General features: G+C 37.7%; 1 protein-coding gene across 5 annotated transcripts in view; it reads right to left on the bottom strand.

The window, feature by feature from the left end:
• Nucleotides 1–27,319, bottom strand: part of Graf (GTPase regulator associated with FAK) — a 270,197-nt gene that overhangs the window by 7,991 nt on the left and 234,887 nt on the right. For 3 of the 5 annotated variants that reach the window (XM_073972315.1, XM_073972316.1, XM_073972314.1), the window contains exons 5-11: nt 17,517–17,732; nt 17,378–17,449; nt 3,534–3,585; nt 2,798–3,111; nt 2,402–2,732; nt 2,225–2,330; nt 37–1,311 (exon numbers count right to left, since the gene is read on the bottom strand). In XM_073972315.1, coding sequence (XP_073828416.1) covers nt 37–1,311; nt 2,225–2,330; nt 2,402–2,732; nt 2,798–3,111; nt 3,534–3,585; nt 17,378–17,449; nt 17,517–17,732 — 2,366 coding nt within the window. The remainder of the gene's footprint in view (nt 1–36; nt 1,312–2,224; nt 2,331–2,401; nt 2,733–2,797; nt 3,112–3,533; nt 3,586–17,377; nt 17,450–17,516; nt 17,733–27,319) is intronic. The other 2 variants (XM_073972319.1, XM_073972318.1) reach the window with 1 other exon arrangement.

Here is a 27,319-nt window from a genome sequence, read left to right as displayed (position 1 = left end):
ATCCCAATCATTTCTTAAACTTTTCTATAAACTTACGCTGTACCCGCTTCCAAGTCTCTTTTGATTTGATTGACATCTTTGTTGCGGTGCATTTTCTGTGGTGTATATTCATTTGGTGAACTACCCGTACTGCCCACTATCATAGAAGGAGCAGCTGTGGCTGTTACAACGTCATCCACTTGCGAACCCAGCAGGCTGGATAATGTTGTAGCTTGTGAGGAATGTGGCACATAATCTATGGAACCGCGGGCGGATAAGAAACGACTTGAACCCGTTCCTCCTCCGGCACTACCACCATTCGTTGATGACAGTGAATCACATACACTTTCGTTGGAACTCGATGTGGAGGCAGCGGCGGCTGAAGAATAGTGTTTATTTTGGGCATATGGCAGATGATTGCTGCGCTGCAGCTGTACGGGCGGATGTTGTTGTGGTCCATTACCGGTAGAGCCAATACCACCACTGCTACCACCATATAACGCTTCCTTGCGCATAGCCAGTGATGGTGGTGAGACATTATTTAAGCTAACACGATTTGCACTAGAATTCGTACCGTAAATAGATGTGGAGGCTGGTGTCGCAGTGGCCATTAGATAATCATGCCGTAGATTTGTGGCATTAGCCGGCGTGGCATGATGAGCTGTCAGTCCACCATTTGTGTTCGACGACAAAATGCCATAGACAGGATCATTTGCATTATTACGACGCATACTAATATCGCTCTGCGACATTGAATGTAGATTTTTAACACTGCCCATATTGACACTCATACCCAGACTCTTGGGACCACTGCTGCTGCTACCACCATTTGAGGTGTGTGTCGATGACATATGACCACCATTGGTGCCATTTGAGGTGATGATATTGGTACTGCCACCACCACTTCCGCCGCCACTGCTGGTGCCATAAATCATACCGTTTGGAATGTTTTGAAGACTCGAAGACATAGGTGAATCGGTGAAATTCGATTTGGCCACCACTCGGTAGACTTGTTGTTGTGGCGAATACATGGAATTGCGTCCCACTGAACCACCACCACCTCCCGATAAAATTGCCTGCTTCGATTGATTGGTACGTGGTACTCTCACCGGAGGACTACTGGAATTATTCTGCAGATGTGTGCTAACCGTACTCGGGTCATTTTTGAAAATACGTTCATAGTTATCAATAAGAATATTGATGACAATATTGTTGAATTTTATATCCAATATGGCAGCCACGGTTTCTTCTTGGGGTCGCAATAGTGTTGGACCGAATACAACGCCCAAATTAAAGACAGACATTTTGTTTTTCTCAAATTTACGAGAGACTCTGAAAGTAGAGAAGAAGTAGAAGATGATAATTTATTAAGAAACAATTCACAAAGTAAAGTAAATCGGCACAACACAACATAAAAGGAACAAAGTTGCTGATCACTAAAAGTCAAGGGAACGAATCAACACATGTGCTAATTAGCCACTCGTATTTCAGAAATCAGAGTCTATAAATCAAGTCTATAAATCCTTGTGCTCGTCTATAAAAACTTGCTTCTTCCCGTCTGTAAACGTTTCCATCTCCTCGGCTCGTCAATAAATACTTGAATCTGCTCGTCTATAAAGACTTTCTTCTGCTCGTCTATAAATAATTGCTTCGGTTCGTCTATAAAGAGTTGATTCTGACTGATTATGAAGACTCTTCTAGAAAGACTTGCTTGTGCTACGTCTAGAAAGTCTTGTTTCGGCTCGTCAATAAAGTTTTGCTTTTTCCCGTCTATAAATACTTAATTTCCTCGTCTATAAATACTTCCTTTCCCCTGTCTATAAAGACTTGCTGCTGCTCATTTGTAAAGGCTTGCTTGTGTTCATCTATAAAGGCTTGCTTCTGCTCATCTATAAAGACTTGCTTCTGCTCCTCACTAAAATTTGTTTCTACTCCTCTTTAAGATCTGAGTCATCTATAAAGGCTTACTCGCCTATAATTTCTCGATTTTGTTGGTCCATTAAGCCACCTTCTATAAATAATTCTTCTGCTGATCTATAATGACTACCTTTGAAAGTCTATATAGACTCATTCTGATATTTTGACCACTAGACTACCAATTCCTTGTATTTTATGTTTTCCGTTTTCCGTTATAATTTCCATAACCGAACAGAAGAGAAACCGATATTAATATTTTAAACCACTCAATTTAATGGGAATATTTCCATATAAACCCATCATAGTTATTTGTAAAATATATACTCACTCGGTCAAATGTCTGATGACCATGTCAAGCATTTCAAAATTTGGTTGGGGTAATTTATACACCAATTTATGGACTTCGTGAACACGTTGATTAAGACTTTCTTGTTCTAAAATATAAGGGAAAAAATAAAAATTAAAAACCAATGTCATGTTTTATTTCAACACAGATGGTACTTACTGGCTGCTTCAATGAAACCACTGTGATAACGATACGTCATCAAGGGTTCATTTAGATTACGCAAATACGTCTTAAGTGCACTAGCTATTGTATTACTTTCCATGAGATCACGGTACTGTTCATCGGTAAAAACTGATTCAGCTTTTTTGCGGTCCATGCCCAAAGCTAAAAGTTTTGAAATTTTGGTACCCACACCGCTTTTGCGATAAATGCCTTCGTCTTCCAAACCTCTACTCTCTAGGACTTCAATGCATTTGCGTACAAATGCAAAACCAACTTCGTCCAATTGATATTCCTCGCCGGCCTTTATTTTGCCAGGAGCTAAATATGTCTGTACAAAAAAAAGTAGAACATTTTATAACAACTGATATTTTGCCATTCGTTAGACACACTTACCGGCTCTGTGCCATCCATTGCGTTTATCCACGCTTTACGATCCTCTTCACTTAAAGCTTGGAATGTATACACAGTTCCTGGTTTTTCTTTGAATGTCAAATCGAAGCAGAACCTTTTCTCGAACTCAGATGCTCTTCTTTGGCACGATACTAATGTTAGGCGTTCTTCTTCACGTTGTTCGGGTCTAGCAAAGCTGTGATTCATTTGATTGAATTGAAGCATAGTAAACTCCTTCTTTTGCTTCTTGTAGGTGCAATAGTATTTTGTCCATGTTGCCTTGAAGGGTTCTAAAAGAGAGATTTTCAATAGGGAACCTAAATTACGGTATTAATGTCATGTGAGTACATTGAAATGAAAATTAAAAAAGTTATTTACAAATGTGTGTGTGTGTGGCGTGTAATGTAATGTATACAGGACAAGTAATTTAATCAATGAATTAAATGTGAGAATTTCGACTGAAAACATTATCATATGGATGTAAATATGTTTCTCACTATCTATGGCAGAAATGAAAGCGGTGAGAGCATTTGAATGCAGAATCACATTTTAAATTAATGGCGTGAACTCCCCGAGTTCATCTCTGATCTACAGATATAATTACATTTAATTCATGAATCTTAAGAAATGGATTTTGTACTATGTATAATGAAACCATTTACATATGTATATACGTATGTGAGTGTGTGCTACTTCTATACATTACATCTTCGCGAAAATTTGTTTTGTTGAAACTTACTTTTTTCCATCAAAAATAGATAACCGCGTTTTGTAAATTTTTCCTCGGGTTTCTGCAAAGAGGAAGTATAGAATGTTAGATCATGCTTTCGTTTATTATGAAAATTAGAAATTTTGCAGACAAAATATAGAAATTGAAGAAATTAAGGAAACGCAATTTCAAAAGTAGAAGAATGGTCTTAGGGAATGATCATTTCATATATGAAATATAGTTCCCGCCACCATAAAATGGGGGTGTATTCAATTTGTCATTGCGTTTGTAACGCAAAGAAATATTTGTCGGAGACGCTATAAAGCACATTTATCCGTGATCACCATGAAATTATACCCCGATTTTGAGATCAATATAGTGATCTCAATATTTGAGAAAGTCCAACAGAATGATATATTACTCCTAGGATGTTTATTTGTATTCAAAATATGCTATATCGGTCCACGTTTTCCCAAGGCAGATTTCAGATGTAGATTCCCCGGGGTAGTTCCCTTAAAAAACAAAAACTACGATGGTGCTCAACTGGCAACAGCACATGCGGGTAAGAAAACTTCAAACTACAGGGACATTGACTGATGTGGAGAATCCATTGAGACTCCAAGAATAGTCAATTACTCTTAGGACAGGACAGTTAAAGATGCAAAGCAGTGCAAAAGTGATGTGATAAATCTGCGCAAATTCGTAGGAAATAGGAATTTGCATTCAGGGAAGGATTCGAAAGAACTTACCCTCATGCGCCTCGACGAGAGCTGCAGGTAGATAAGATTTTGCTCTCAGACCCTGTATTTGCTCATGCCAAAGTTTGTAAAGAAGCTGCGGCGACGAGCGACGGAGAAGCCGAAAACTACCGTCTCAAGCAACGTGGTGGAGTCTGATTTTGTTCCGAAGCCGAACCCAAACCAGAGAAGAATGAAAGACTAAAAACCCTACCCCTAAACCAGATCAATTGGTTAAGGGGTCTGCTTCTAAGCCTTACTCAAACCTCAAAAGCGGCAGGACATTTTGTTGTAGGGACGTTCAAAGGCTGTAAGGAAGCCAACGTGGTTTGACTGAAAAACCATCATCTTCTGCGAAGACGAACCAGGCTCTACAGCAAAACACTGTTAAACGTGTTCGCTCCACCGAAGGTCCTTAGGCCCATGGGCAAGAAAGCAAAAAGTCTTATGCCTAACTGGAAAATCAGGGACATTCACTGGTTGCTAGTCGAAACCGGTCTTTGGAGAGTCATTGTTTCTGCGATTGCAGGGTCTATAGAGGAAAAATACGAAAGAGATACCATCTCATGTACACCAAACAACCTGACAGTCTAGGGCACCGGCAGAGAAGGTGCTCGATTGTTTCCTCACATAGCCTGTAACACTCAATGTTGTTGTCCTCCCACTTGCTTGTCATAGATCTGATGCCGCAGTGACCAGTGATGATCCCTACAGCGATTCTGATTTCCGCAGTGAGAGAAGGGACATACTACGCCCTGAGATTATAGGCCAGGTTGACTTCGATACCTTACCAGCAGGTGCGTCTTGCTAAATCCTTATGATTTTCTCTGCGTAGAGCTTACTGACTTTGTTGAGGAAGAAGCAAAGCGGAGACTTGACACCCGAAGGTCTTAGGACTGGGAACATCGTCTTGCCAGTTCATCAACTGTCTCATTTCTCTTAATATTGAAGTTCCCTAGTAGCCAACAAAACTTACTATCTACAAGGTCTGACATTCCTACTAGTAGTTCTAAGGCTTTCCGCACTGAAAATACTTTATTCTTTGTTTTTTTTTTTCGAACGTTCCGAACGCCACCCCATCCGAACCGTGGGGACGACCTCCCCATTACGTAGGGATCGCGTACACGTCATGATCCGGAGCATGACGGGATAAAAAGTTGGCATTGAAATACCAGCTACAGAATATTCTTTAACAGCTAGTATATTTTATAATGTTAGGTATATTCTAAGTATTAAGATATGAAAGTATTCTAGACTTGATAATATTGATATCTACACCAAAATCTACAATAAAATATAAAGAATTAAATTCATCACACATTCTGCAGACAGGTTCGCTTAGTGCATAATTAGTGCGATGAGAATCAATGTTACAGAAACGATAATATCTACTGAATCTGATAGGAACATTTATTCTAATTGAAGAGATAAGGAGATCTGAAAGTACATTGCCATTCAAAATTGTTTGTACATAATTGTATGAACATTACACGTCTACTTTTTAATGTTGGTAATCTGATTAACTTAAGCCTGCTCGTATATGATGGCAAGATGAAATCACTATTCCAATGAAAGCCTCTTAAAGCAAAAAGTAAGAATTGTTTTTGCACAGATTCAATTTTATCGGAATATTTCGAATAATAGGGATCCCATACAACAGAACCATATTCAAGTATAGGTCTGACAAGTGAGACAAATAATTGCTTGGTGACATAGGGATCAGAAAATTCCTTTGCCCAACGTTTAATGAATCCTAAAACTCAATTTGCTTTATTAACCATTGTTATAATGTGATTATTGAAATTTAGTTTGGTGTCCAATAGGACACCTAGATCAATAAAGGAATCCACAGTAGGCCGGGGCGATTTGAAAACCTTAATGGGCCCTTCGCGTTTCTGATTCCTGGGGTTGAACTGAGCAAAAAAGTCTACTGGACCATATGTCTACGATGAAAATCGAGCCTCCCGATTTTGACTTTAAGTTTTTTATCTACGTTTTTTTGACATCTTGGCATATAACAGCCAAACCATTGAGATTTTCGAGCCAAGACAAAGACAAAAATTGTAGGCAAGACAATAATTAAGAACTCTCTAAAACATCGCAAAAGCATTGGAACGCTTTTTCAGGCAGTTTTGGTCTTGAGAAGGTGCAAACTTTTCGGAAAATGTCAATAAATGGCACTGTGCTACAAAAGTTGACCAGAAAAATATTCAAGAGTTCTGATGCAAAATTCCATCGTGTTAGGATCCATGGAGAACGAAAATGCCTTTAGTTCATTTGGGTCACTTCGTTTTATTTTTTTATAACGGTAAAAGTATTAAAAATCTGGGTTTCTTATATATTCAAATTTAAACGGGCATATCTTATTTTTTCCACAGCGGATTTCTTTTGATCCTTCTTCCTTTTAAAGGGGTGAATAATGTCTTTTGAATAAGCTATTATTGTTTTAAATCGGTTAACAAATGGCTAAGTTATAGTGGTTTATATCTGAAAAACCCCACAAAAAACCTATAAAGGAATTTTCACAATTTTCAAAATAAATATTGAACAAAACAAAGAAACATTATATTTTTGAAAATTATGAGAAATTCCTTTATAGGTGTTTTGTGGGGTTTTCAGACATAAACCACTATAACTTAGCCATTTGTTAACCGATTTAAAACAATAATAGCTTATTCAAAAGACATTATTCACCCCTATAAAAGGAAGAAGGATCAAAAGAAATCCGTTGTGGAAAAAATAAGATATGCCCGCTTAAATTTGAAAATGTAAGAAACCCAGATTTTCACTACTTTTACCGTTATAAAAAAATAAAACGAAGTCACCCAAACGAAATAAAGACATTGTCGTTGTCCATGGATCCCAACACGATGCAATTTTGCATCAGAACACTTGAATATTTTTCGGGTCAAATTTTGTAGCACAATGTCATTTATCGACATTTTCCAAAAAAGTTTGCACATTCTTAAGGCCAAAACTGCCTGAAGGAACTTTCCAATGCTTTTGCGATGTATTAGAGAGTTTTCAATTACTGTCTTGGCTACAATGTTTGTCTTCGTGTTGGATCGAAAAACTCAATGGTTTGGCTGTTATATGCCAAAATATCCAAAAACGTCAATAAAAAACTTAAAGTCAAAATCGGGAGGCTCGATTTTCACGGTAGATATATGGTCCAGTGGACTTTTTTGCTCAGTTCAATCCCAGGAATCAGAAACGCGAAGGGCCCATTCAGGTTTTTTTTCCTTCCACACAAATCGCCCCACCCTAATCCACAGATATTAGAGTAGATTCATTTATGCGGAAATCATATGCTAAAGGTAAGGTTCAAGAGAAACACATATGTTTACATTTCTTTAAATTTAAATCCTTGTTATTAATAGCGCACCAGCGGGAGAATCTATTTAAATCCTCCTGCAGTAATTGTAAATATTCTACAGATTTGTGTGTTATAAAAATTTCAACATGATCTGCATACATAAGTAGTTCAGAATTTTTTATTGACAACGGTAAATCATTTACAAATAATAAAAACAATACAGGACCCAGATGACTCCCTTGAGGAACACCTGATGGTACATTTATTGATTTGGAATGACAATTCTCAAATAAAACTACTTGTGACCTGCCTTGCAAATAAGGCGAGATCCAAGATAATAGGATTTTACTGAAACCGATTCGGTTTAATTTGTATATTAATAATTTATGATTGACTCTATTAAACGCTTTACTGAAATCAGTATAGATTGTGTCAGTTTGCTTCTGCTGAGTAAATCATTTAATGACCTTTGAGGTATATTGAACTAGGTTCGTAACGGTGGATAAGCCACTGCGGATACTATGCTGATAAGGGCTTAAAATATGATGTACTTTGTAAGAGATTACATCCGTGATGAGTTTTTCAAATAACATCGGAATTGCACTCAGTTTTGCAATTCCTCTATAATTGGATACGTCGGATAAGCTGCCAGATTTATGAAGAGATACCAAGTAAGATTTTTTCCAAAATGTTGGGAAATAACCAAATTTCAGGGAATAATTAAAAAGAAAAGTTAATGGTATAGATAAGGAATTATGGCAATTTTTAAGTATTATACTAGGACCTGGACTTTTTAGAGGTTTAAGGCAGCATAAACCCTTTGAAATGTCTTCAGTTCTGAGAAACGGCATACTAAGGTTATCCATGTTAGGTAACTGATATGGATATTGAGTATCCAAGAAACTATTGCCATACGAATATGTTGAAGCAAAGAAATTAGCAAAACATTCAGCGATATCACGATCGCCTACGAATTCATTATTATTATATTTTATTAAATGAGGTCTACGGGTAATTTTTTCGTTTTAAATTAACAAAATCGTAAAATGATTTTGGATCGGATTTAATATTTATCTTAATTTTATCAATGTAAATTTTATATGACCTGTGAGATTCAATGTTGTACTTTGATCTGGCAATGGAATAATTTGAATAATCTATAGTAGATTCTGACTAAGTTGTCTGATTTTTTAACAAATTCTTTTATAAATGCTTGAGGAGGCCAAAAATCTCTCGATAATATCTGATCAAATATGTTTGAATGACGATCCATTCAAAATAATCTCCATTTATTTTAGATTTGATATAGTAATTTATATCATCAGCCGTTACAACTGGTGCGAACCTGGAAGCAAAAACAGCTTTCATGGGTTGAGCCATTAACAACGGCCTTTGGGAGATTCGCGGGGTTTGTGACGGAGCAGATGCGAGAGTTGGTGCGTTTGTAGAAGTCTCACCAAATTCTACATTTCTAACAGTGGGAGTCGATGAACTCGCTACTTTGGTAGATGATGTAGAATTTTTTAGGGCTTTTTTATTCCTTAAAGTTGGAGTGCGTACACTCGCTACACTAAAAGGATTAGCAGAGCCCTCGGGAACTTCAACAGTGGCAACCGATGTTGGCTGAGCTAACTCAGGTTGTCTGGACTCAACATCCCTGTTAGAGGAAGCAGAAGTGGTCCCATGATTTAGTTGAGATGTGGAATCTTTTTGGGCTTTCTTACTCCTTAGAGTTGGAGTAGAATTACGCGCTGCACTCAAAGGGTTAACAGAGCCCATGACAATATCTGTGTTAGTAGCCAGGGTTCGCAGAGCTGGGTCCGGCACAATGGTAGCATCAGGTTTCGACCCCCCATATTCTGTAACAGGATTAGCAGATATAAGCGGGGATAAAACAGCGTCACCTGAAACGCTAGGTGTATTAGGAAGCTTCGCTTTATTTGAAGTTTTCTTTTTTGACCTTTTACGTTTCGGTGCAGATGTGGCTGGTGATGAAGAAAAATCATCTAAGTTTGGATATTTTTAAAAAAATCCCATTAAAGCGGGTCATCCGTAAATACGCGTTCCAGATTTCCCTATTTATTTCAGTTATTTCAGTCGATAAATCTTTAGCAAAATTATAAAATTCAAAATCTATATTACGACACTTTACACAACACCATCTAAGCCCGTTAAAATCATGGTTGAGTGAGTCAGCAGTTTTTTCATCAATCCCAGCACATGTAGCATGCGAGTGATTGAGACAGAGCCAACACTCAATGCTTCTATCAGGATCAGTTGGATTCATGCAATTGTCATAAAAGCAAAACATTTTAGTAAGTTGTATTATATATAACAAGCTAATTAATTTAATTAAAAAATTGGATTAGTAGAAAATCCGATGCCAGTATTCAATATATGATTGAAGCAAATAAAATTAGTCGATGGCAACTCTGTTTTGTATAAGTAAAACAAAGAGCCAAGGCTATAGTCGGGTGGGGGCCGACTATGTGATACCCTACACCACTTCCCCTGTGCATAGGCTTTTGACTGATAAAATTCAAAATATTAAAATTGGGATAGCTTAGCGCCTTTGTTCTGAATATCTTCAATAATACAGGTCAATTTTATTGAAACGCATTTAAGTGCATCGTCAGAATATCTCAAATAAAAAATGGAAAAGTGGGATGTACGCCAACCATCAACTATCACATTCCGACCCCTGGATAATATCCGACCATTACTAAAATCAATAGGTATTTTCCTCTGTGGGACCCCCATTAACACCCAAAATTTCGTGACGATCCAATCAAAATTACGACGCGTAGCGTGATTACAAAAAATTAAAAAATAGGATGTATTACCGACTATTGCGATATCTCCGTTATTTTGCCACATACGCCAACATGCTTTACATCATTGTAAAGATGGGATTTTCTACTTCTATAGTCGGACTTTGCTTTTGGAAGGTCCACAACCAATGCTGTGCTATTCGTCATTATTATTAAAATCGCAAAAATGAAATGTTGTGTTTTATTAGCGGCTATTGCGATATCATCATTGTTTGACCACCTACGACAACCTGCGTTACATCGTTGCAAAGGTGATATTTTCTACTTTCATTAACATTGATATTCCCTTATATAGAAGCGGAGATATTCGCTTTGAAATAAAACGTTGACTTTTTCTCCAAATAAGTTTATTGCCCATTCCGACCCCTGAATATTATCCGACCATCACCATAATCAATAGGATTCTTCCTCTGTAGGACTCCCATTAACCCCCAAAGTTTCGTGACGATCCGATCAAAATTGCGACCTGTAGCGTGATTACAACAAAATGGAAAAAAGGGATGTATTAACGACTATTGCGATACCTCCGTTATTGGGCCACCTACGCCAACCTAATTTGCATCATTGTAAAGATGGGGTTTTCTACTTTCATCGTCAGACTTTGTTTTTGGAAGGTCTTCAACCAAAGCTGTCATATTCGTCATTATAATTAAAATCGCAAAAATGAAAAGTTGTGTTCTATTAGCAGCTATTGCGATATCTTCGTTATTTGACCACCTACGAAAACCTACTGTACATCGTTGCAAAAGCGATATTTTCTACTTTCATTAGCAGGTTTTGCTTTTGATATAGCCCTAATAGAAGCGGAGATATTCGATCTGAAATAAAACGTTGACTTTTTCTCCAAATAAGTTTTTTGCCCATTACGAACCCTAAATATTATCCGACCATCACTAAAATAAATAGGCTTCTTCCCCTCTGGGACCCCCATCAACACCCAAAATTTGGTGACGATCCGATCAAAATTACGACCTGTAGCGTGATTTCTTTAAAAGTGGAAAAATGGGATGTATTACCGAAAATTGTGATATCACCGTTATTTGGCTACCTACGCTAACCTATTTTGAATCATTGTAAAGACAGTATTTTCTACTTTCATAGCCAGACTTTGTTTTTGGAAAGTCCCCAACAAAAGCCGTGTTATTCGTCATTAGAATTAAAATCGAATAAATGAAAAGTTGGGTTCTATTAGCGACTATTGCGATATCTTCGTTGTTTGACCACCTATGACAATCTACTATACATCGTAAAGGTGATATTTTCTGCTTTCACTGGCAAGTTTTGCCTTTGATATATCCCTTATAGATTTGGAGATATTCGCTTTGAAATAAAACGTTGACTTTTTCCCTAAATAAGTTTTTTGCCCATTCCGACCCCTGAATATTATCCGACCATCACCAAAATCAATAGGCTTCTTCCCCTCCGGGACCCTCATCAACACCCAAAATTTGGTGACGATCCGACCAAAATTGCGACCTGTAGCGTGATTACAAGGTTTAGATGGACAGACGGACGGACGGACGGACTGACGGACGGACACACATAGCCAGATCGACTCAGCTCGTCGAGACATTCATTTTGGTATATATAAGTATGGGTCTACGACCATTATTTCGATGCGTTACAAACTTTTTGGCCAAAACCAACTTATAATACCCTCCCCACATAGTGGTGTAGGGTATAAAAACAGAATATAAGACAAAAGAAAATACAAGATATCAATTCAAACAAGTGAGCAAAGGCTATAGTCGGGACGGGGCCGACCATGTGATACCCTACACCACTACCCCTGTGCATAAGGTTTTCACTGGTAAACATTTCTTTTAGGGAATATAATCCGACTACCACCAAAAATAATATGCCTCTTTCTCTCTGGTACCCCCGTAAGCAACCAACTTTTCGTGACCATCCGATCAAAATTACGACCTGTAGCTTGATTGCAAAAAATGGAAGAATTGGATGCATTACCGACTATTGTGGTATCTCCCTTGTTTGACCACCTTCGCACACTGGTCGAAACCACTGATCTAGCGGCGCAAAAGTCAAAAAATCTAACTATAAAATTGCGAAATATTTTCCATTGTATCGATTACAGACACTTCGCAGACAAAGATTTTGTTTCTTAATTTTTGTTGTTGTAAATATTCACTCAGTTATTCACTATCAAATGCAAGAGTTTTTGTTGCATCAGATTTTAAAAAAATGTTGCAAAAAAATTAACTTCATATTTGTTTAAATGTTAAATGCATTCGTAATGAAACTGGACAAGATTTATATTCAATTAATAGCAGAGGGTGAGATTTAAATTATAAAAATTAGTTTGGGGTCTGGAGGTACTTAGTTATATAGCAATAAATTTTCAAAAAATTCAATTTTTTGTGTTTTTATGGGTTGTACGCGCTTGTTCCATAGAGTGCATCTTGTAAACTTAGCCGAACTTAGGTTCGATTATTTTTTGGGGAAAGAAATGGGACTCTTTGGATACGGAATAACCACATTTGGGCTGCAAATATTTGCAAATCTTTTGATGACTGCACTTTAAAAAAAAGGGATTTTGCATGAAATTCATACAAATTTAGCTGTGCATTTATATGGGAGCTATATCAAAATATGGACCTATCTTGAGAAATGTTTGCAAGGAGGATTTCTACACCCGGAGACACCATAATACCATATTATAGCTAAATATGTTATTAAATATGGGATAACAAGTAAAAATTCAACGAATCGGGGGTACCATAAAAGGGGCTACATCGAAACATAAATCCGTGTTGAAAATGTTTTGTAAGAAGATTTTATACGCAGTGAGAACACGGAATGCAAAATTACAGCCAAGTTGGTTTAAAAATGTGGTCATGATATTCAAAATACCTTAAACTGGGAGGTACGGTTGCATGGGGGCTATATCCAAACGTGCACCTTTGTCCATAATTTTTGGTGAAATTATTTTTTGATCACTAGGAACCCTAAGTACCAAATTACAGGTAATTTGCTACGAAATTATGGCTTAAATCCTCAAAATACCGAAAATCTTAAGGTACCGTTATATGGGGGCTATACCAAAATATTAGCCGATATTGTTCATATTTGGCCCATTATTACCCACAGGTACAAGCTGAGTTTGTGCCAAATTTCAGTGACGTATCTCAATACGTTTGTAAGTTATTAATTTCGCGCCGCTAGATCAGTGCTTTCTACCACCGTGCTTCGCCAACCTGCTTTACGCCAATGTAAAGGTAATATTTTCTTCTTCCATTGACAGGTTTTGCCGTTGGAATACCCCTACTAAAAGTCAATATATTCACGAAGAATAAAACTTGGAATTTGTCTCCAGATGAGTTTTTGCCTATTCCGACTCCTAAATATTATCCGACCATCATTAAAATCAGTAGGCTTCTTCCTCTGTGGGACCCCCATTAACCTCTAAAATTTCCTGACGATCCGATCAAAATTGCAACCTGTGGCGTGATTACAAAATAATCGGAAAATTGGATGCATTATCGACTATTGCCATATCTCTGCTATTTGACCACCTACGACAACCTAATTTACATCGCTGGAAAGGTGATATTTTCTACTTTCCTTGGTTTTGCTTTTGATACACCTCTTAAAGAAACAGAGATATTGGCTTTGAAATAAAACGTTGACCTTTCTCCAAATAAGTGTTTGCCCATTCCGACCCCTGAATATTATCCGACCATCATCAAAATCAATAGGCTTCTTTCCCTTTGGGACCCCCATTAACTCCCAAAATTTCGTGACGATCCGATCAAAATAGCGACCTGTAGCGTGATTACAAAAAAATCGGAAAATGGGATGCATTATCGACTATTGCCATATCTCTGCTATTTGACCACCTACTACAACCTACTTTACATCGTTGTAAAGGTGATATTTTCTACTTTCCTGGCCAGGTTTTGCTTTGGATATATCTCTTAAAGAAACAGAGATATTGGCTTTGAATTAAAACGTTGACCTTTCTCCAAATAAGTGTTTGCCCATTCCGACCCCTAAATATTATCCGACCATCACCAAAATCAATAGGTATCTTCATCTGTGAGACCCCCATTAACCCTCAAATTTTCGTGACGATCCGATCAAAATTGCGACCTGTAGCGTGATTTCCAAAAAAATAGAAAAATGGGATGTATTACCGACTATTGCGATATCTCCGTTATTTGGTTACATACGCCGACCTAGTTTGCATCATTGTAAAGACGGGATCTTCTACTTTCATAGTCTTTGCTTTCATAGGCTTTGCTTTTTGAAAATTTTCAACCAAAGCTGTGATATTCGTCAATATATTTAAAATCGCAAAAATTAAAATTGGGGTTTTATTTGCTACTATTGTGATATCTTCATTGTTTGATCACCTACGAGCACCTACTTTACATCATTCGAAAGGTGATATTTTTTGCTTTCATAGTCAGGTTTTGCTTTTGGTATACCCCATATAGAAGCTGAGATATTCGGTTTGGAAAAAAACGTTGTCTTTTTATCCGCCTAAGTTTTTTTGCCCTTTCCGACCCCTAAATATTATCCGACCATCACCAAAATCAATAGGCTTCTTCCCCTCCGGGACCCCCATCAACATCCAAAATTTCGTGACGATCCAATCAAAATTGCGACCTGTAGCGTGATTACAAGGTTTAGATGGACAGACGGACAGACGGACAGACGGACGGACGGACGGACGGACTGACGGACGGACACACATAGCCAGATCGACTCAGCTCGTCGAGACATTCATTTTGGTATATACAAGTATGGGTCTACGACAATTATTTCGATGCGTTACAAACTTTTTGGCCAAAACCAACTTATAATACCCTCCCCACAAAGTGGTGTAGGGTATAATTACGAGAAATAATAAGAAGAAGACAACTTTCTAATTGGAAAACAAAATTTTTAAAACAAACAATTTACAGATATTCACTTAACAAACAAGTACACTTGAACTTGGTATACTTATCTTCAAATTAGGAGGGATTAATAACTATTTAACGTTGATTTAACTGAGAAAAAATATGTTTTTAGTAACTCGAACAGAGAGCGCACAAATTTACAACTTTACACGACAGGGTTGCCAATTCTGACCGAAAACACTGCGGTTGTCGTTAAGTTTGTTCGAGCTTCTTGTGGAGGACTTTGTCAAGCATCAGTTCTTCATAATACACCCCCGATCATCTGCCTTCTTCTATCGGGAAGTGGTCTGCCCTGTTTCCACTCACTCCTATCAGGGATTACCAAGGTCCAGGATTGGCGAAATATAATAAGATTTAAATGTAGTCAGATTCACTTAGCCCAATCTGGCTACCTATAAGCTGCAGAACGCTAGCATCTTAACGACGTGAACATCGCCACAGATTGATCCCTCCTCGAAAAACGACATTTTTCATGAATTTTTTACGAGAAATCTACCAAATTTTTTTAAAGATTTTGTTGAGCTACTTTTGGATTTTTTTTTGTTGAAAAATATTGCACAGTGTTTTGACAAATTGCCGCCTACGAAACACTGTTTTTACTAAAGCAGTTTGCCACCGTGATGTAATGGTATGCACACCCGCCTTGCACGCTAAAGGTCGTGGGTTCGATTCCTAGGCCAGGCAACATCAAATTTTCAACGGTGGCACAATACCCCTCAGTGATGTTGGCGACATATTTCCTTAGTATTTCAGCCATGTAAAACTTCTCTACAAGTGTTGTCTTAGGACACGCCGTTCGGACTCGGCAATAATATGAGCTAATATGAATCGGGGTGCACTCATTGATATGAGAGAAGTCTCCCTTGTCCCAACTGGGATGTGTGCGGAACAATTATAGTTTGTATGTAACATCGAAGTTTTAAACGCGGTTTTCTCGAAATGGCATTTTTGAATGCGGTGCCCACTGTAGCTTGAAACGAATAAACCGATCAGCATATGCATTTGTGGGATCATTAAGAACCTAATAATCTTGTACTTAAGCGAAAGGGAATTAAAAAATACATATCAATTTTGAAAAAAAAATGTGTGAACTGTCAAAGTCAAAATTTCGATTTTAACTAAAACAATTGATAATTTTTTCGCCATAAATCCGTCAATTTTTTTAATGTCTCTCGCTTAAGTACAGGCTTTTTATATGTATGTATAATAATCCCACAAAAACATAAGAAGATAGGATTATCCGTTTTCGAGCTTTAAAACTTCGATGTTACATACAAATCACAATGAATTTTCTCTTTCTTAAGGCCTGGGTACATAAGCCGCTCGGCTTTCTTGCTTAATTCATTTCTGGTAAAAGACTAAAGACAAAGTTCGACCTAATTGAAATGTGGTTCTGACATTTCTTTATTCCTTTGCCAGAAATGAATTAAGTAAGAAAGCCGAGCGGCTTATGTACCCAGGCCTTAACGCTAATAGCCAATAAAAATTTTCATTTTTTTAAATTTTGTAAGTGGCCATAACCCCTTAAGCCTCCCGGCGCATCTTTATGCTTGATTCTGTGCTATAATATCCAGGGGTTGGATATTCAGTATAGCATTCAGTACAACCTGAATTGTGCTTTTTGCTGTTACAGTAATGAGAACTGACGCAACTCGTTGCACAGTGGATAGAAGATTACATTTGCAGTGAAGCTTATCGTATTCATTTTCAAATCCCGCTGTCAATGCACGGTAATGTGGTTTTGTATTTGGCATTTGATCAGAAAGAAGTCTTAACGGAGTGAATACCAACATTGTTAAGGACTCTAAGCTGAAAACATTCACAATTGCCCAAACATCTGAAGAATTACTTATATCACCGTATCTGTGATTAGTGTAGCCTTTGATTCATTTGTAATTGATTTTCCATGATTCACAAACGCTCGTTTCAGAGCCGAATTCAATGAGCTCTTTAAATTTGCGAATGTAAGTCTTTAGAATTTTTTTTCTGTTGCTAACATTCCTCAACAACAACTTTCTTCTTTAATAATGTCTGCAAAATTGCCTCTTAATTTCCAAATACTTACCGTTCTCTTCTCCATGTATTTCAATTTCAGTTCCGTCACTTTTTCTCGCGTTCCTTCAAAATTTTCCCGAGTCTAAAAGAAATAATAATTAAAACATTATTTAAAAAGTTACATAAATATAATTTAATAGACAACTTACCTTTTGCACTTTATGCCTTAAATCTTGCAAATAATCTTTATTATCTTCTGCCGATTCATGTGCCGTATGATAGAAGACTAACCAGCTGGAAATGAAAGCCAACAGAATTTCGACAAATTCAAATTTGATACGTTCCTGGACTTCCTGTATGCGCAGAACATAGCTCAGTGATTCTTGGACATATTCACGTTCATGCATACCCAAACTGGCATCAGCCTAAAAATAAAAAAGGGTGGAAAAAAAGAAATTTAATTCCGATCAAAAAGAACTTTTAGAAAATGTAAAAGGATTGCGTATAAAGGTTACATCAGTAACAATAGTAAAAGGATGACAAAACTCTGTGAATTTGAAAATTCTAGGGAATTAATGTGAAAGAGTTTTCTGTAGTGCAAAGCACTGCAGCAGACTCTAACTTTATACACTGAGAAAAAAATAAATTGATAATTTTAGATATTCATATTAATAGCATCATAATATTGATTAAACTATTATTGGTATTTTTGGTCAGAAGAATGGGGCTCTGGTGGTATACCAATGTGTCCCACAGATGCAAATAAGTTTTTTAAATGTTATATCACCATGTTCATGAGTTCTAAACATCAAAGAATCTATCTAAATATGCTTGAATGTACCCCTAAGTGTTCATATTTTAAGACATTTAAAGTTTTGTAGATCTTTTCATAACTTTTAAACATTTCCGTGCAGTGTAATTGACGCAAATATACATTCACATTATTTGTAGTAATTGAAAATGCTGTGGTCATGGATGCATATGTGGTTATGGTGTTGGTGAACTATTCATTTGCTGCCTTGAATGGATTCCCTGAAATGAAAATGCGTTTGAAAGTTGACCTTTGTGCGTACCAAAGTGTTTCAGAGTTTTTGGCCATATTAATAAACTGACATTTTCACAAACACTCACCACACACATATACAACAATAGTGCATAAATTCAACGTGTGTATATGTCATGCTGCAAAAGTGCACTTCCTATCAATATAAAAACAATTATAATCATTGTTATTGAAATGAAATATTTTAGGTAAGCGAAGCTAAATGTTCAGTAATTGTAGATAGAAGTTGAATAATTTTGTTAGATTTCATTGGAAGATAGCAGAAATTAAAAAATAAATTGTGTTAAAGAAATCATAAATTCCCGTCCTCAAGTAACTAAACTGAAAATCTTGGGAGTTATTTTTTAAACAACTGTCGCAAGAATCAACAATTAATTTCTCAAGTTCTTTACAGGGCAAATATTATAGAATGCTTGGTGGGTTGGTAGAAGCTGTTTAGATATAACAAAAATAAAGTATTTAGTCAAAACTTTAGTGCTCGGCAAAATCGACTACAGACTTTCTCTCAATCCCACGGCATCGCGTTCTTTCGTACCGAATTGACCCGAAACCAATAAGTGTGAAAATAAATTGGAATTTAAATTGGAAAACCATTGTGTTTCGGCTAGTGGCTGCCACCCCAGCTATAAACCTATGATTCTACGTAGGTTTCTATGCTGCTACAACAACAACGGACTTCTCCTCAAACCTATCCGTGTTCCGGCCAACGGCTACCACCTGATCGTACACATGTTTTTGGTCCCTGCCGGGACGGAGGAAAACCCAGGACCAATGTATATATTTGTCACATCCGCATCCACCACACACAAACTTCGGTGAGATGCAATAGATGCCGGGAGTGAGTGCATCGCAGGGGTTGTTTTGGACTCATCCATGCAAGGGACTACGACCGGGACTATTATGTTGCTATGTGAACACAGCCCCCAGTGAGTCGTCGTCATCATCAGAATACCCGGTAAACGCACAAGCCCTGAAAATGCATCCTTTTTGAAATTTAAGTGCATTGGATTCCGAGATAAGATCAAGAAAAAAATTTCATGAGTCGGAAGAATATCATGGTCGCGGGGTGCAGGAAACCAAGCTCAATAACAACTACATCTTACAGCGTTGTGGTGGTTACAAAGTACCGAGGGAAGATCGCCCCAGGAAGGGGAGATGGGGGATTAGCTTTCTTGTTGCACCAGTCTGTTCAACACAGACCTACCTAGCTTGAGCCTGGCTCTAATGTGTAAGGTGTGTAACTGCCGAGGTGGAGTTGCCGTCAATAAATAGCTGTAAAGTCCAAGACCAGACGCTGGATAATGACAGGCCTATAACCTGTAGGCATATCATTAGCCAGCGTCTGGTCTTGGGGGACTATAATGCTCACCATGATCAGATTGATAGCTCTACGTTTTCACGGTAAATGAGGACGCCAGTACCAGAATTAGCGGAAAGCGTCACAGTTCGCCGACCATCAGCAGATCAACTGATTTCATCGCCTCTGAACGTCACACTTTCATCAAACATGGGAAAGCTAATTGGCCTAGTTTTAGAGACTTCACTAATTACCACTTCAGAGATATGCCCAACCCTTCTTATGTTCAGGGAATCATCACTGCTGCAGCCGCTCGCCATATACCAGCTGCTCCAATACCCGAGGTGAGACCAAATTTCCTAGCAAAGGCAACGGTATTAGCAAATGAGCATGGTAAAGTTCGTCGTACCAACCCCAGTGACCCCAGAGACAAGGAGCTGACACTGAAAGTAAACAGGTTAGTCGGTGAGCATAAGCGGAATAAGTGGTTAAATAATCTGAAGGACTGCATCATTGGAGCCGGAATAAGTGGATTGTGGGCAACGGTTAAGTCACTCTCGAAGCCGGGAAAGAAATAAGATAGGACCTCAGTCACGTTTGGCAAAGAGGTGCGCAAGTTATTTCAATCGACAGTTTGTCGAGTACCCCGGGAGCGACAGACCGGGCGAAGAGAACAGAAGTACGTTGCATTAGATCTCTTCCTGCGGGAATATGGTGTATAGGACCCCCGCATTAACCCATGTGTGTCAGGAGGAATCTTCATGATCTAGAAATAGAGGTCCAACGTTACAAGAGAGAACCCCTAGATCAACAAGTCTTTTAAGCAGATAAGAATAACTTTCACACACATGCAGTCGCAAATGCATTAAACAACTATCGTGTGAATGCGGTCTTCGTAGGAAATCCCCCATCTATCGCAGTTGAGGAGAGTCAGCTGCCAAGACAAACCAGAGTATTTTTGCTCAACTACGCTCGATCTACTGCAGCCTTCTGAATGCCTATAGGGCAAGGATCGATGACACCGTACAAAACATCTGCCTAGCATGCGACATGGCGGGCCCACTTCACTTCACGACACACTTAACCTATTCAACTGCCCTGCCAAACATACTCAAATAACTCCAGTAGATCTGTGGTTACATCCCATGGAAGCAGCCACATTCCTAGAACTGGATAGACCCAGAGCCAGATTAAGCAGAAGAACGAAAATACATATCAAATACTGTTACAAGAACAACAACTAAATATTGGTGAAAATAATGCTTGCAATTTCAAGTTAGATATTCGAAACAGCGTTGTTCAAAAAAGTTTCAAAATATTTTTATTTTAATATTTTTTTAAGTAGCGTTGTTCCCAAAATGCAAATAATTAAGAGAACTCTCTTTTGAAGCTCTTCTTAAAGAATACCGTTGGAATGGTTCATTAACAACTATATTTTTGAAAAGCCTGATTCCATAAGGCTTACTTTAGTACGCTTTTTTCATAGCAGTAAAAATTCTTTTATTTTTTGAGGCGCCTAAAAGTAGGCTATAACTAATCTATGAGACTAAAAGTGTAGTAATTTAGTAAAAATCACTAATTTTGTATATATGTATATCACAACACTTACCGATATGACATTGCAACATACATATTAGATTTGAAGAGAAAATACAATATCAACATTTGACTTAAGGTGTCACAAAGCTGGCAGAATTGTCTTTTGGGACATCCATAAAAAAGTTCATCATATAGACTTAAAGAAATGATTCTTGATTCCTGCTATACACTTATATGGATATACATATGTATGTATGGTTGTATGTACGCATTAATATATACTTGTCCTATATACATATATATATGTATTTAGTTTTTAATGTGCATAAGGAACATTCGTTCGTTTTTGTTGTTCTTGTATTATTATTTTTTTTTTTTTTTTTAATTGAAATTCATATAAAAAATTAGGTTTTGGATGGATTTATTGTTGTTATTGTTGTTAGTTTTGGTCTCATTTGATTTAATTCCATTAAGTTTCCATGGAAAACTTCTTAAATTTTTTGGCAGATATTTTCACTTTTCATTAATGCGTCACAACTTTCACTTTTCACTGCGATATTACAAAACACACAGACATCACCACCCCGTAGAACACGGCCACAGACAACAACATTTTATGGCTTTTCTCTCTATGCTAAGAAGAATTTTCTTGCTGAAAATTCATAAAAAGCGGAAATTGTTTTCGGCACAGGATACAAATGCTCCATTAGACGAAAAAAAAACAATGCACTACTCCTCCATGATGAGATTTAACAAAAATTCATAAATTAATAATTGAAGTTTTTCGTTGTTTTTTTTTTCTTTTTTTAAAATTTGCAAATACTATTTTCCGTTTACTGACAAAGAAGGAAAAAAAGTTGAGCAGGAAAAAAACTTGCAGCACCACTAACAACTTTATTAACCGAAATTCCACAGAAAACTCTGTTGACGAGAACTAACTAGTCGGTCGAATGGCTTACTTTGCCTGGCTCTTCTACTTTGACATTTGCCATAATCATCGTAGCATTGCACACACACACACTCTTTCGTACGCATCCACAAAGTGTTGATACGTATAGAGTTGGAAGTCCGTGCAAAAAGGGGAGTCCAACAAATAACAACAACAAAGCATAACATGAAAATAAGTGGTGTAGTACAATGTACTACAGCAGCAACAACAACAGCAACAATCGTAAAAATGTTACGATGAAGTAGAAAATGATGACAACAAGAATCCTCTTGACAGCGACAGCAACACCAACAGCAATAATAGTAGTAGTGTATCAAAACAGATGGCAAGATATTTCTTGGTGGCGCTTAGGCTGGAGTAACAACAATAAAACGAGGTGGTATGGCGGGAAAATTGAGGGTGGTTTTGGGGGCTCGCTTTTAAAAAATACAATTTGTTATCAAAAGTCGAGGAGAGAAAGAGAGCAATGTGGAAACATGAACATTGTCAAAGAGAACAAATGGAGGTTAGAGAGTGCAAATGTCATAACATTCAAAGACAACAATTTTGTCATTGGTTATGGTTGTGAACAAGGCATAAAATGAAAACTACCATTGTATAAAATGAATGAAAATAAATTGTAAAAAATAAAGTCTACTTGTAGGCTCCATATAATTTAATATTTTGTTGCAAGCTTTTCTTATGAATTTGAATTTATTTAAAATTAAAATTTGAAAAATAAAGTTAGAAAATAATTTTGCGCATTATTATTTATCTTCTCTTTTGTCGTTGTTTGACCATTTTGTGGGTCCCAATTTGTTTTCCGTCAAAATGTAGCTGTCATTTTATTTGGGAAATGCAGAAAATGATAGGAACAGAGGAAAAAAGATGCGAATTATAACGAAACAAAAACACCAATAATACAAAAGTGAAAATGAAAAACTGTTACCGTTAACAGTAATATTGCATTAACAGTAATGTTAATGTACGGACATGGAAAGTAACATTTAGCCGTTAAATAGCCAGAGAACTTGAAATATAAAATCGAAGCAGTATTCGAAATGTTTTAAAATGGAGCATAAAGGATGTAATGAATCGAAAGTATTGTTACACTTGATTCCTCTCCGTTCTGTAAAGCATTGCATATTTAAAAAGTCGAAAAGATATGGCATTTTTTAAAGTACAGTCGAAATTGCTTATAACGGACCCACGGAGTTGGTTGCTGTAACCGATATGCCATTTTATGCGATATTTGTTTTGTGTGGGCTATAAGGGGCCTCAGAAATTCGGTACCTTTGGATTTCGTCGTTATTACCGACATGTCGCTATAAACGATGATGTTATAAGCGATTTCGACTGTAAAAGCATAGAAGTAGCAGAGAATATTTCAAGAGATAATTTCGATCGGAGCAACATTGACCGAGTGTTTAAAGAAAACAACCTCGTTTTACTGCTTAATCTTGCTATAACTCTATCTTCAGGTCTACGAATGTGGCTGCCTCGATGGGTTGTACCCACAAAGCTACGGGAGTTCGTTGTGGGGATTTTGCAGGGCTGCTGAAAAGGTACAATGTTTTAGGGCAGGATAACCGCATTCTGACGTCAATCCTTGTCCTTTAGGAATTTAGACGGGTGCACCATCCCGAACGTAGTTGAGTTTGGTTTATCTCCCAGGGTTTAAAAGCCTGCATCTAAAAACATTAGCATTAGCTGTACACTTCAACTGCTACACAATATTGACACACACGGCTAAACAAGCAACCGAACTCATATTTATTTTTGTACATTTTTGCTTAGTCTGTGTTTAGACACACAAATTTCTCGGGAAAGTAAATTGATTTTTTTGGGAGAGAGCGGAGAGGAAAAAGCTCCTCAATACTCTTTCCTACCCCCTATTGCCTAAAAACTGAATTTACTTTCCCCAGAAATTTGTGTGTCTAAACACGTACTTATTCGTTTTTTACGCCTAATCTTTTTTTCGTTAGGCATAATCGACAACCACGCTACATATTTAGCAGTCGGCTGAATATTCGTAAGAGCGAATTAGCCAACCAAGGGTGGTTTTGTGATTAGAGTTGCCAACGCTGTAAGAAAAAAGGTGTCATTTAATGTCAAAATGCCTACATCATATGGTAGAACCTAAAGAATAATAATTATTATTGTTTAAAAATAAAAAAATTATATATTGAACGGTTTCACCAAAAATTCACATGTCCTTTGAACGAAAAGTGGAATTAGTTATATCGTGATTTTTAATGCATTACACTGGTAACCCTGATATCAAAAACAATTGTTTGCTGAAAACCTGGCTAAGCCGTTGAAACTTTGTTGCTTATTCTCTTTTCTGATATGTGTTGATCATGTGTGCTGCAAAATATGAGTATGCGTACCCGATGCTATTTTAATATGGCGACAATATCAAATAGCATCAGCATCAATATTTTTGTGAAATTTGTTGCTACATGTTGCCGTTGTTCATTGTTGCTAAACATATTTCGAAGAAATGTTAGCAGGCAAAGCTGCAAATATTCGGTGCTTTTGCTAATATGGAGTTAGAATTTTAAACCCTGTTATCTCCAGTTCTAGGAATGTGGTTGCTTCAATGGTTGTCGTGCAGGCCTGTGCCGCATGCTGGACAGATGTTTCGCACGATGTCATCAATCCTTGCTCTATAGTAATTTAGATGGTTGCACCATCCCAAGCATAGTTGAGCCAAAACTACTCTGGTTTGTCATGGCGTGTGGTGCTCTTTAGCTGCGATGTTCCCCGAGGAAGGCATTCACACGATAGTTGTTTATGGCTTCTAAGACTGCATCTGTGTGAATATTCAAACATGGTTGATAAGCTTGTTTATCCAGTGGCTCTTTTTTGTAATGTTGGACATCTCTTTCTAGATCTTGAAGATCTCTCCAGACATGCTTGGGTGGGGGACTCTTTTCTACTGTACGATGAATAGGATGGCTCTCAGTAACACCCAAATAAATACTGCAACGAGATCATGCCATTGTGTTGCTGTACTGGAAGAATCGTTGACACCTTATGTATATGGCCCAGCCCAGTGAATATATGAGGCACCCTGCTGCAGTTCTCTGGGAGGCATTCTGACAAATTTAAATCAAACTTTCATCGCGTTACACTTATATTCGCGGACCAAACTGAAGCCGCACAGCTTACCACAGAGCGACCTATAGCTTTATATGTGGTCAACAAGGTTTCTTCGTCTGCACTCCAAGTGCTGCCGGCTAGGGACTTGAGGACCTTGTTTCTACATCTGAACTTGTCACAGATAGCGGTAGCATGTGCGGACGACGTGAACATGCTGTCAAATGTGACCACTAGAATCTTGGGGTAGTTAGTGATCGGAATTCCGCTACCATCCACCATGACATTTAACTTACTGCTCACCTCTGCCGTTCATGTAGTGAACAGAGTAGCCGTAGATTTAGTGGCGGATGCAAAATCTCACGAGGAAAAAATGACATCAGGGAAGATACCTGACGTCAAGATCGTACAATTATCCGCGTACATAATGATCTCAATGTCGTTCTGGAGGGGGTGGAATACAGGAGAGATAGGGACTAGACAGTTTCGAAGAATTCATACCACCTTGGGGAACGACCTGTTTTTGTTCCTGAATTCCAATGGCCGGTTGGGAGTCTGCTCAATGTCCTCAAACAGTTTGAAGTGAATGACAGTATTAAACGCTTTTCACAAGTCGAATGTCACCAACACGGCCTCTGATACGGCTTGTTCTGCTTGAGTCCACAACTAATATTTATAGAGATAACTTACAGTGCTGAAGTAGTGTTGTCTACGGAACACTTGCTGATGATCGAAAAGTAGATAGCATTTTCTGACGCTGGAGAGGAAAAAAAGCCACTAGAGTCGCTGCTACTGACAATAAAAGCGATTCACCTTTGCTGGCATCCTTGCCCGACTTCAGTAGAGGGACACCACCCTGCCCACTTTCCAGACTTCGGACACAATCTGAGTAGATAGCGACAGGTCGAAAACTTTGGTGAGATACTAAACTTCCGGCTCTCCCAGCTGTTTTAGCGTTACCATGGAGATTCTGTCTGGTCCCAATGCTTTGAATAATTGTAGCGGTTCCTCCGCGACAGTAAGAGATCTAATGAGTCGTAGTACTTTTATCTTCGCCCTATCGCTCCCGAGGTGCTCGAAAAGTTACCATTAAAATAATTTGCGCAGCTCTTCTTATCTGCCAGCGTAATGTCACCAAACGCGACTGAGGTTCTATTTTCCTTTTTTCTGCGATATGAAAGTGACTTAACCGTTGCCCACAATTCACTTATTCCGGCTCCAATATTGCAATTCTTCAGATGATCTGGGAAATTTGGTTTCTTTTCGGGTATTCGATCAGCATGTATATAGCGAGCGGATCCAGCAGTGATGATGTCTCGAAACGTCCTTTATGCTAGCCGAACATCAGAAGGGTTAAACAGTTCTCTGAAGTGGTGATTGGTCAACTCTCTGAATCCAGGCCAAGTAGCTTTCCCATGGGTAATGTTACAAACATGTATACACTAAAGGTGGCAGCCGTCAAATGAACCGGAACCACACAAGGAGCTTCACTTCTAAGGTGCGATGATGGTATCCAAGGTCAATGTTGTTTTTTGTTATGAAAAATAATTTTTAATTTTTGTCGAAAAACGTTTGCCGTTTACTGTATATAAAATTCGTGAGGTTTTCCCAACCGCATTTATTTTGGATTCTTAGTGCCAAGAAAATTTTCTTGTGGAAGATGTCAGGGGCTAACTTTTGGTATAGTACACATGTAATAACACTTCCTGATGATAAATACTTTAAACAACCTCCAAAAAATCGACAAAGCTGAATGAAGTTTGATTTTTAAGATTGGCCTCATAGTTTTCAGGCTTTTAAGTGGTCAAACAACTTTTTGTTAAGTGCAACGATATGCAAAAGGATGAACTATGCACTCCCTAAAGTATGCAACAGAAAATGTTATGTTACCCCTGGTTACATCAGCTTCCAGACGGTATACATATGTTATGCATAACGACTGGCACTTTTAACAAATCTGAATTTTGTACACATGGTGTGAACCATACAACAATTTCATACAAAAATATCCTCTGTACAACAAAAGAAGAACAGCTGTTTTGTTTGTTCTCAATACAAATAACAAAACGAATAAAAAATAAAA

The sequence above is a fragment of the Musca autumnalis genome, unplaced genomic scaffold (genome assembly GCF_047663935.1).
Source record: "Musca autumnalis isolate F117 unplaced genomic scaffold, ASM4766393v1 scaffold_3, whole genome shotgun sequence".
NCBI classification, from domain to species: Eukaryota; Metazoa; Arthropoda; class Insecta; order Diptera; family Muscidae; genus Musca; species Musca autumnalis.
This window is presented reverse-complemented; position numbering and strand designations above follow the sequence as displayed.